Raw genomic sequence first — 12,301 nt, 5'->3', positions numbered from 1 at the left:
GTACAGAGGAGAGAGAGTGACTATATCGGGAGAAGGATGCTGAGCCTTGAACTGCCAGGCAGGAGACCGAGAGGAAGACCAAAGAGGAGGTTTATGGATGTTGTCAAAGAGGACATGAAGGTAGCTGGTGTGAGAGAAGAGGACGCACAAAACCGGGTTAGATGGAGGACATTGTTTCGCTGTGGCGACCCCTGAAGGGAAAAACCGAAAGGAAAAGAAGAAGAATTAAAAATTTAACTAACTTCCTAGTTTTGACTGCACAGATTTAAAAGACCTGTCCTGAAATAGCTTAGTTGTCCAAAGCATTTGCGATCCAATCCCAACATTTGATAAATGGCACAAATAAAAAGATAATTTATTACCCATAGGGTGGCTTCCAGTCACTTTTGCTCACGCTGTATTTTGAATACAGGTAATCTTAACAACCCCATCAGAAGATTGAATAAGATGAAGAGGAACAAATGAAGAACCATTCACATGCACTTCGATTGGATGCACGGAGTTGTGATGTGATGGCAAATACAAGCCTTTGGCCTGGTTTCTTGTTTGTGTGTATGTGCAAAAACTGGCGCTCACTCAAACAGATGTGGACGTGTGTTTCATAACTGGGCACATAGAGGATTTTGTTTGCCATTACTTTTGTGTGGTTTATTTTGCATGGAGAAACCCATTGTAGCGACTTAAAGCACCTCCTCTCTTTTAAATACGACACAGTGCACAATTTTTACACTGACCAACTTTGTTGCTTACCACTGCATGCAGTCCATTGTGAGTGAACATGCATTATAGTGCCTGTTCTTGGGAAATTGGAAAAAGGTTATAATCTTAGTTGTTCATGTGTGACACACCCACCAACTGTGCATCCAATCTGGTGAGTGACAACCAATTGTTTGGTGTCTTAATAAATCAGGACATTCGTGTTTTCAGAAGCAATGTCAAATTAAGGGCGGAAAATAATCAATGATTCACGATGGTTTAGTATTCAGCGAAATGATGTTGGTTTCTTCAAAAAGAATCTAGTTTATCATTCAGAGCAGAATCTTACCCTCCTTCAGTTACTGGCACAGAAAAAAAGGTGATCCATGAAATTTGTCAAACTATGGTTGGGGCTGACTGTCATGTACCCAAGGTAACGTCATGACCAAAAAGCACTTCCCACAATTTTCTGGGGGCACGGGAGGCCAACGGCAGGGGAGCCTCTTTACATTATGATCCAGCACGGTGCTGCACAGCCACTGTCTGGTTTTCCAATCGAAACGATCACAGCAGCCCTCTGGCCAGATACCACATCTTCTCAACCACGTGAATCATATCTCACACACACACGCACACACACACACACACACACACACACACACACACACACTCTCACACACACACACACGCACGCACGCACGCACGCACGCACACACACACACACACACACACACACACACACACACACACACACACACACACACACACACACACACACACACACACCTTGCCACATCTCACTACAGTAAGTCTGGAGTTGCTTTGGAGTATAAGGCACACTCTCAGTGAATGGCCTATTTTATATTAGTTTTCATGCACACCGCATTGTTTATGAGGCACCAAGAACAGAAGCCACTATATTTGCTGCAGTTGCGTTATACATCTCCTAGATGCAGCTCTGCTAGAGGGAATACACAACAGTAAAATAAAGCTTTATTTATAGAGAGCTTTCACAACTGTTGTAGCTGTAGCGAAGTGCTTTACCTGACATGTAACATACCATGTCCAATAATTCTTAATATTGATCTCTATATAAGATCGTTGTTGTTTTGTTCAACCCAAGAGGAGCACAATTCACAAGCACTGATATGTGAGGCCTTATGAAGATAATTCGAGCAGGGTATTTTGGTCAGAGATGATACGCCAAAGGCGTACAACTAATTAATGACTTCATCAAATCACAACACATTTTTTGGGAGATTACAAGCATGTTTTCTTCCCTTCTAAGATAAGAACTATATTCTGCCACTCGAGCTAATGTCCCCGATCAGTTCTTTTCTTGTTTTTTTTTCCATTTTCTTTCAGGGCCGACCAAATCTTGGTTATGTTTATACTTGCCACAATTTCTTCACTTGTGTTTTGTTTTTACTATGTTATAGCGTATATTTCTGTAAAGCCCCATAATCTCTTGTACCCTTCTCTTCACTGATACAGTTCTATTATGAGATCCTTTGAGTGCTGTGGACGCTCTCTCTGTGTCATATGACTTGGAATGTAAGATATGATGACACAAAGGACAGGAAAACACTATAGAAAAACTGAACTTCATTTGGGGCTTTACGGAGCCACTTTAAATGGGTGCAGGTCGGTGTTTGCTGTGTTCACACATGCATTTGAAAGTGATTGGTTCATGCAATCCTGAAACTGTAGCCGTTGAGGAATGAGCACACACGACTAAATGTGGAGACGTGTTTATTCCAACGGCTAACAAGTGGATCTCAACTGAACAGCAAAAGCAGTGTAATATATACATGAACCGCCCCCTCCTCTGCACCTGCTGGGTGAGATGCCTGGTCCTAGTGCCCGCCACACAGCCCCCCCCCCAGAACACCCAGAAGGAAGGTCAAGGTGAAAATTTTGCAGGGGGCTTAACAAGCCTGCCCCAACGACTACGCAGTCCGTCTTGGTGGTGAAGGTGATTCGGGCGAGACCTCAGTGGGGGAACGACACTCAACCATGGCATGCCGCGGTGAGGCTGGAGGTTTCGGAGGGCGTCCGCGACGTGGGGCCTGGGCAGGCGAAACGTCCTCGCCTGCAACTAAATGAGCCGGTTTGAGCCTGTCTATTGAAATGCCCTCCCTCCGCCCACCCATATCGAGCACAAAACACTTTTCACCGTGTTCGAGCACTCTAAACGGGCCGTCGTACGGCGGTCGGAGGGGAGAGCGGTGGGCATCGTGACGCACAAAGACGAAACGGGCTGACCTAAGAGCAGACGGAACAACTATTTTGGGGACGCAGTGGTGAATTGGTGCTGGAGTCAGGGGCTCTGCTGGCAAAAGGGGGAATGAAGGTGCACCCGAAGCTTCAGGCAGAAATTCACCAGGAACGCGGAGTGGTTGACCGAGCACTAACTCTGCGGGGGCGACGTTAAGGTCTTCTTTAGGGGCCGAACGTAACCCGAGCAGGACCCACGGAAGCTGGTCGACCCAGTTACCGTCCGACAGCGCGGCCCGTAGCGCGGCTTTCAGTGACCGGTGGAAGCGTTCGCACATCCCGTTAACCTGCGGGTGGTAGGCCATAGTGCGGTGTACCTGCACACCCAATGACTGCGCCATGGCCGACCAGAGCTCGGACACAAACTGGGGGCCTCTGTCCGAAGTGATATCGGGTGGCGTGCCGAAACGTGCGACCCAGGACGACAGAAATGCGCGGGCAATATCTGCCGAGGTCGTGGAGGACAGGGGGACTGCTTCCGGCCACCTAGTGGTTCGATCGACCATGGTGAGGAGATGTGTGCAACCCTGCGAAGGAGGGAGGGGCCCGACCAGATCCACATGGACATGGTCAAATCTCCTGTCCGGAATTGGAAAAGTTTCCAGGTTTGCTCGGGTGTGCCTGTGGACTTTGGCGCGCTGACATGCCACGCATGCAGCTGCCCACTTCCTGACGTCCTTTCGTAACCCAGGCCAGACAAACTTGGCCCCAAGTAGTTTGACTGACGCCCGGACGCCAGGGTGTGAGAGGGAATGAATAGAATCAAAAATTCGCCGACGCCACTCCTGCGGAACCACGGGACGAGTACGACCCGTAGGCACATCGCAGAGGAGAGCGGGACCCCCTTCACACACTGCCACCTTCTCAAGTTTCAGGGCTGTGCCTGCTGCCTTGAGTTCGTGGATGTCCGGATCCTCAGACTGGGCGGTGGCCATCTCTGAAAAATCCACCCCGAGCTGGACTGGACAAACAATCGCGCGTGACAAGCAATCGGCCACAGGGTTACATTTGCCGGCCACGTGCTGAATGTCTGTTGTGAATTCAGAAATGGCCGCCAAATGCCGTTGCTGTCGGGCCGACCACGGTTCAGTCACCTTTGACATGGCGAATGTGAGTGGTTTGTGATCCACATATGCGGTAAACCGGCGCCCCTCGAGGAGGAAACGAAAATGGCGCGTTGCAAGATAGAGTGCTAACAACTCTCTGTTGAAAACACTGTACTTGCGTTCGTTATCTTGCAGCTTCCGACTGAAAAATGCAAGGGGCTGCCATCCGTTCTCCACAAGCTGCTCAACCACCGCCCCTACGGCAACATCAGACGCGTCGGTAGTCAAAGCCACCTGTGCGGTTGAGATTGGGTGGACCAGAAAAGTTGCACCCGCAAGAGCTTCCTTGGCCCGTTGGAAGGATTGTACTCGTTGCGGTGCCCACTCGACGGGGTCGTTAGCCTTCTTTTTTCTCAAGGCGCCGTAGAGGGGTTGTAGGAGGTCGGCTGCGTGAGGAAGAAACCGGTTGTAAAAATTGATCATGCCCAAAAACTCCTGCAGAGCCTTAACTGTGGCCGGGCGGGGGAAATCCACCACTGCTTGCACTTTGGCGGGTAAGGGGATGGCGCCCTGTGGAGAAATGTGATGCCCCAAGAAATCGATCTTGGACAGACCAAATTGGCACTTAACAGGGTTAACTATAAGGCCGTGTGAATCAAGGCGCTTGAAAACTTCGGTTAAGTGCGACAGGTGTTCCTCCGGTGAAGGGCTGGCCACAAGGATGTCGTCTAGATAGACAAATACAAAATCAAGACCTCGCAAGACTGAGTCCATCAGTCTCTGAAAGGTCTGTGCCGCCCCCTTCAGGCCAAAAGGCATACGGAGGAATTCAAAAAGGCCAAAAGGGGTTATTACTGCAGTTTTTGGCACATCTTCTGCCCGTACCGGAACCTGGTGATAACCGCGAACGAGGTCAACTTTGGAAAAGATCACGGCTCCGGCCAAACGTGCGGAAAAGTCCTGGATGTGCGGAATTGGGTAACGGTCGTGTGTGGTTACATTATTAAGCCGACGAAAATCACCGCACGGCCGCCAAGAACCGTCACTTTTGGGGACCATGTGCAATGGTGAGGCCCACGGGCTGTTGGAATGCCTCACGATGCCCAAGCGCTCCATCGTCGCGAACTCCCCTTTCGCCATTGCCAATTTTGCCGCGTCGAGGCGACGAGCGCGGGCAAAAACTGGCGGGCCAACCGTGGGAATGAAATGCTCTACCCCGTGTTTAGTATCGGCATTGGAAAAGGCGGGTGTGGTTAACGACGGATAATCGGTCAGCAGGCATTCATAAACGTTACCCGATGTTAAATAATTTGCATGCGTTAACGCCCCAAGCCCTCCAGCCTCGCACGGAAAAGTGGCAAAAGAGATGGCGTCAATCAAACGACGGTTGGCAATGTCCACAAGAAGTCCGTGAGCACATAAAAAAATCGGCGCCAATTATGGGAACTGTGGTCGCGGCAACAATAAAGTTCCACTTGAATTCCCGTCCGTGGAAACGCACAGTCACCGACCTGGAACCGAAGTTAGCGATGGGCGAGCCGTTAGCTGCGCACAAGGCAGGCCCGCATCCACCTGCCATCTTGTCCGCAGCGGTGGGCGTCAGCAGGCTTACTTGCGCCCCGCTGTCCACCAGGAAACGTCTTCCTGACGAGGAGTCCGTGACGAAAAGCAGCTCGCTTTCGTTGCTGGCGCCCACGGCTGCTACTGGTTGTCGGGCGTTGAAGATTCCTGTCGTCTCGTTGGAGCAGGGGGGTGCGCAGCGTCGAGCCTTGGCGCCAAACCGCTGATGGAAATAGCAGGTGGCTTTCCCGCGCCGCTTCTGCGATCCCACTGCGGCCACGACGGTCAGATCGATTTGCACGGCTAGCCGCCGTATCGCCAGAAGCACTCGATCTGCTTCTTCCGCCAAGCCACGATAGTCGCCGGTGGCTAGGCACGTCTAGTTAGCGAGCACGGCGCGCACTTCGGGTGGTAGCTGGCGAAGGAAAATGTGGGGGAAAAGGAGTCCGCCATCATCCGAATTCAACAGCGACAGCATTTTGTCCATTAGATCCACTGCTGTTCCGTCGCTGAGTCCGGGAAGCGAAAGAAGTCTGTCTGCTCTCTCGGAGGCCGATAGCGTGAACCGCCGGCAGTTGTTTGAGCGCGTCGTACTTCTCGCATCGTGGAGGCGCGCGCAGAAGTTGCATCATGCGATGCGTTGTCGGTTGGTCGAGGGACGCCACGACCATGTAATATTTTGGGTCATCTGTCGTGACGCCTCGTAGGTGGAAAAGTGCTTCCACATGCTGGAACCACGAAGCCGGGTCGCTGTGCCAGAACTCGGGAAACTTCGCGTCGTAGGCGGCAGCTGCGAGTTTGGGCGCCGGTCGTGGCGACATGGCCGTAGACGATACATCTTCGTCCGTTGCCATGAACATTTCCATCGTCGGGGTCACCAGTGTAGCCGTTGAGGAATGAGCACACACGACTAAATGTGGAGACGTGTTTATTCCAACGGCTAACAAGTGGATCTAACTGAACAGCAAAAGCAGTGTAATATATGTACATGAACCGCCCCCTCCTCTGCACCTGCTGGGTGAGATGCCTGGTCCTAGTGCCCGCCACAAAACCACATTATCATAGCTATTGATTTGTAGGATCTCTGACTAACTTTTTTTGTTGTTTTTTCCCCTCTTGGTTGAGTAGTATGGATTGAAGGTGCCATTAATGGCATTCTTCTTGCTCTAATAAAAAAAATGGAATTTGATGAGGAATTGGTACACTTTTCATACCCACAGTATATGTGTGACATGAAAAAACAAATAAAACAAATTTGGTTTGTTTTAGAGGTTATGATAGTTAGATCCACGTATTAAAGGTGCCACCAGAAAGGACAGTATTGATTGACTACTTTTTTTGTTATAACAGTTATTCAACTATTATTGTGAAAAGGAAGACACTATATCCCTACATGAATCAATTTCCCTTGTAATAGAAACTATTTTGCTTTGTGTGTAAACCACATTGTCATTCCTCAGACAAAATGCAAGGCAGGCATAGAGACCATGCTTTGTAGGCCCATAAAGTCTATATTTGTATCTGTTTCAAACACATTGAAGTGTCTCTGTCTTCGAAATAATTCCTCATTTAAAAATCCATCCATTTTCTCAGCCGCTTATCCTCATGCGAGTCACGGATGAGCTGTAGCCCATTTTGACTGTTTGTAGGCAAGGGTGGGTTCCACCCCTATGCTGGTTAATCGCATGACACATTTAATAGAGGAATCATTTCCAAGTCTGGGAAATTTAGTCTTCAACTAACTTAAGTAGTCAAACCCATAAACTCCCACTAAGACGAACATGCTATTTCATGAACCTGTGATTTGGCTACATGCATCAGTGTTTTACAGTGAACATTGAAACATACCAATTGGCAATGCTTGCATTTTAACGATGTCAACTAGTTGAGAAGATGTGGTACAGAAAGTACGATATCAAACAGGCTGGGTGAGCAATCTCACTTAATGTTAATCATTAGCACGCTGAAACCCCAAAGCACGCTCTGATTAATTCAACAAGACCAATGCACCTTCTAACTCCATGCACAGAGGCCCCCATGCATGGTCATGGCCATAGGACAAGTGCAAGATTGACCCCCAGCAAAAAGTGGGACGTATGCAAGGAAAAGGAGGCGGGCAGAGTCGTCTACCTTGCTGCATGAGAGCTCCAACTCCGAACCAGAAACTATTAAGCAGGGTGAAATTGTTTTCCACTACATCAGAGTCAGGGTTGCAAGGGTGAGGGTTATACCACTCGTAGGGACTAAACCTGTGACAATCAGAACAGACACACACAGACACACGCACACACACACACACGCACGCACACACACACACACACACACACACACACACACACACACACACACACACACACACACACACACACACACACACACACACACACAAACACACATACACGCACACATATACAAAGATTTAATTCAGTTGCATGAAAACACATTTGAAAAAGGGCATATTGTTTTTAAGGCCATCAGACCTAAAGATGGAAGAAAAAAAACAATTAGTCATTTTCAACAATTTCCTGCCAAAATGTTATCATATGACATGATTTCACTTTGAGACTTAATGATTATCGAATCGCAAAGCGAGTACTGTGTACAATTTGTGTAAATCAGTTATGATCTTTCCCTCATCTAACACATCGACTCTAGCTGATCATTTGAATGCAAGACTACGGTCATCGAGGAGCACTGTAGAGTTGCCCAGCCCTAATACAACCCAATATGTTTGAATTCACACTCCTCATATCATATCAAAGCCAAGCCCTGGAATTGCCCTGTAATTCAATCAATGTGCTCACAAAATAAATTCATTGTCATACCAGAAGATTAAAATGTTCATTTCCATTATGCCAACTTTAGCCTTTGCGATTTCACCACTCGACACGGTCCGCCATCAAATGCATTTCTCATTTATTCATGATGAAGACAAGTGACACTACATTAGCAAAGCTTCATTGGTCTACAATTAAATATACCAGCCAGGTTTTATTTGTTCAGGGGAACGAAACTCCGAGCCTGTCATGATCTGGTTGGCGACCAATGGGTAGCGCTGTCGGCCCCGCCTGCACCTGCACAGCTGCTACGTTCGGATTAGCGACCAACGGGTAGCGCTGTCAACCCTGCCAACTGCCTCGCAGGTGCTGGTCGTTCCCAATCATTTAAAGAAGGCAACACAACTACCGCTGAAAAGGTTTCTTCAGCCGTCATCTGTACTTCTTATCCAAGAAACTTTGTCAGCAAACTTACTGGTAGTTTAGGCTACCTGGTAGTTTAGGCTATATATACAGTAAAGTCTCTTTATATCGATATTCAAGGGAGTCCGAAAAAATATCGATATAACCGGGACTATCGATATATCCGACCCTGTTTGCATGTAATTTTCTCCGTGCGTGCATAGAAATAGTATCGGTATAACCGGGACTATCGATATATCCGATATCGATATAACGAGACTTTACTGTATATACTTTCAGTTATTGATGCCTTTCTTCAGAAGGAGCAGCACGTGGACTTCATTTCTAAGTAAAGGTAACACGATAATCACGTTTTTTTATTCTTTTTTCTATGCTACAGTTTATATAAAGAATGCTGACATGAAATTTTAAACAAAACACGTTAACTGTTGCCAATCAAATGGTGATGTTTGTAATATTTATATATATATATATATATATATATATATATATATATATATATATATATATATATATATATATATATATATATATATATATATATATATATATATATGCCGGACTCTGCTATGATATATCCCTGCTCTCAGGTTGGGGGGAGCAGAGGACTATTCCCTGCAGCTCCACTGATTGTTCCTATTGTCCTGACTAACGACTGGCCTGATTGCCGCACTTCCACCTGTATCACTTCATCAGTATTACTAATCCTATTTTGCCTAAGTAGGCTGTTGTATGAATTATCCAAATTGAACCTCACCCCACCATATCGGTTTAATGAAGGATTTAGCTCTTTTATGAAAATTGCTTCTTTTACTCCCCTTTCAAACCATCTATGTTCTTTTGCTATGATTTTAACCTCGTTGTCATCAAAAGAGTGGTTGCGAGCTTTTAGGTGCATATGTACTGCCGATTGAGGCCCACTAGTATTATCCCTGCGATGTTGATCAAGTCTTTTTTTTTGTTTGAAATAAGTAGGAATTTTGGGTTGCCAAAGGACTCTGTAGTTTTTCAGAAACCCCTGCACTGTAAGGTACTGCTACTCCTCTCCTTTTTGTATCTTCAGAATTTTTGGTTTCCTTCCCTATTCTTTCTTTCTGACATTGTGACAGGTGGTAAAGTATCTTATTTTGTATTTTGGTTTCATTCGCGTAGTTATATTGGTGTACAACGCCTGCTTCGGTTAGTGTTTTGTGTTGGACCGATTTAGATCGTTGGACAGGAAGTTGTTGTACGCATACGTTTGCATTACATCTGGGCATTCGAAGTAAACCACTGTTGAGTCAAGACATATCCCACCGCTTGTCTTGTGTTTTTTTTTCTGGATCCCACAACATCGTATCTCCCTTACCATAGGGGAGAGCGCAACATTTTGGAGGCACCGCTGGCATATTTGGGTTCGAGTGTTGTCTACTCTACTGTAGATGCTCGTGCCGAATATCCCCAATCAACCCAGTCGGAGTGGCATCGCCGTTTACTGTTTTTTTTTTTTTCTATGTGTGCTCTGGTTGCATCTCTGTGCGTACATCCAACACTGGAGGGCACTGGAAGTCTATGAAGTGAATCTGGCCGGTTGAACTGCGTGTACCCTCTTGAACATGCAGTTAGAGGAATTCCAGTTGAACATCAAAGGCAAGTTATTTGGACTGAATTTTCAACAGTCGTCAGAGTTATGTGCTGAAATCCAAATATCTGGACTGAAAAGAGAGAAACTTACAGGAAAGACTTGAGGCCAACTAATTAATATTGTGTCAAACTACATTGAAAGAGCTGAATTAGAGCTAGAAGATGGAGGAATGTCTGATTTGCTACGTGTAAATGACTTGATTGAAAGTATAAAAGATTTTGAACAAGGAATAGCCAAACCAAGTGAAAAAGGTGAAGATGCAGTGCGAAAGAGAAGCATAGTGCCCCCAGACACTGCCCCCTGGCGCAAAGATTTCAAGATATCTGAACAAATAGGTGAGCTCGGACAAAAACATGAACTCACATTTCCTAGTTTGGTCAGACAGATAGAAAGTGGGCTCAGTAAAGGCTACCAGGGGGATGAGATCATCGATGCAGTGGTTTGTGCCATAACACCAGGTCTGCAGTTGAGAAGATACCTCGAAGGAAAGAAAACATCACCCTACCTTCTTTACGAAGGATTCTCTGATCTCACTATCAGGAGAGAGGAGCCACTGAAATGTACAAGCAGCTCTCATCGGAAGTGCAGACTAATAAAGAGTCCCCGCAGAATAGTCTACTCCGCACAATGGATCTTCGTCAAAGGATTCTTTTTGCATCTCAAGAGGCTGAATCAAGTTTGAAGTATGACCCTACATTGGTCCAGAGTTTATTCCTGCACACAGTTCTGACAGGGTTACAGAGTGACAATGTAAAGAGTGACATGCAACCTTTCCTCTTGCTAACCACCACATCAGATGATGTACTGTTAGAAAAATGAAACAGAGCATGTGCAAATGAAAAAGAGCGACAGGAAAAAAGAAAAATGCTGCTTCGGGGGTGACTACAGTGAACACTGTCCAGTTAGATGACACTCCAGCCCCGATTGGGAAGAAGACAGTCTTAAAGCAGAATACTGTTACTGTGCCGAATGAACTCCTTTCAGAGATCAAAGAGATGAGGTCAGAGATGATGCTTTTAAAGGAGCTGCGGGCGGAAGTGTCCCAGATCAAAGAGACTATTCAGAAACCAACAGCTACTTTTGAGCCCTTCAGCGAAGGATCTGAACGCCTGAGTGACCACTACCCTGAACAGGGCATCTTCACTCCACCTTCACCATATCAGGTATATCCACCAGCCAGGCACTACCACACTCAGCACTCCCCATCAGCTCTTCAGCAGTACCACCCAGCGCCAGGTCCCAGGTCGATGAGGGGGGCAGCACAGTTCCAGCAGCGGTTCGCCCCTCAGTAGTACCGCATGCCCCGTCGCCCTCAGCCCAGGTGTTATTCTTGTATTTAGACAGGTGAAGAATATTGTCAGCACTGTTTTAAATGTGGAAGTAGTGAACATTTAGGAGCAGGCTGCAAACCACAGAACCCAGCCAGGAGCCACGCTTTAAACTAGAAAGGGTTACCCCAGTGGGAAATGGTGTGACCACAGAGACAGATAGGTCCCAGTGTTACAGTGGTGCTATGAAAATGCCATAAGCCACACACATGTGGCCCCGTTCAAAAGAGACATAATCAGTCATTTGTCAAGCGTACAGATAAGAAACAGTGTGGCAAATTACCTTCGGTCAGTGAGTTAGTGGGAAAGAAATGTCTTATTTGGTGCTTTTTGGGTAACAAAAGGGTTGAATCACTATGGGACTTGGGGTCACAGGTGTGTGCTGTGATGTGTTATGGAAACAAACGAACTTACCTGACGTGTCATTGAAAAATGTGAATGAGCTTGTTGACCCTGATAATACTCAATATTGTGGCAGCTAACGGAACAGATATGCCTTATGTAGGGTGGCTTGAGATACCATTTAAACTTGGTACTAATGGCCCAGGGCTACTTGTACCAGTTTTAGTA

The 12,301-nt window shown here is 46.7% G+C and overlaps 1 protein-coding gene across 4 annotated transcripts in view; it reads right to left on the bottom strand.

Annotated features, from left to right (window-relative positions):
* The window catches only part of LOC148896643 (glutamate receptor ionotropic, kainate 2), a 251,019-nt gene that overhangs the window by 59,265 nt on the left and 179,453 nt on the right, over window positions 1-12,301 (bottom strand). For all 4 annotated transcript variants that reach the window (XM_088997801.1, XM_088997804.1, XM_088997803.1 and 1 more), the window contains one exon: window positions 7,710-7,828. In XM_088997801.1, the coding sequence (XP_088853927.1) occupies window positions 7,710-7,828 (119 nt within the window). The remainder of the gene's footprint in view (window positions 1-7,709; window positions 7,829-12,301) is intronic.

Source organism: Hippocampus bargibanti, linkage group LG06 (genome assembly GCF_051943395.1).
Source record: "Hippocampus bargibanti isolate YZ-2025 linkage group LG06, ASM5194339v1, whole genome shotgun sequence".
Classification (NCBI taxonomy): domain Eukaryota; kingdom Metazoa; phylum Chordata; class Actinopteri; order Syngnathiformes; family Syngnathidae; genus Hippocampus; species Hippocampus bargibanti.
The sequence above is the reverse complement of the archived record's forward strand: the minus strand, read 5'-3'. Positions and strand labels throughout refer to the sequence as shown.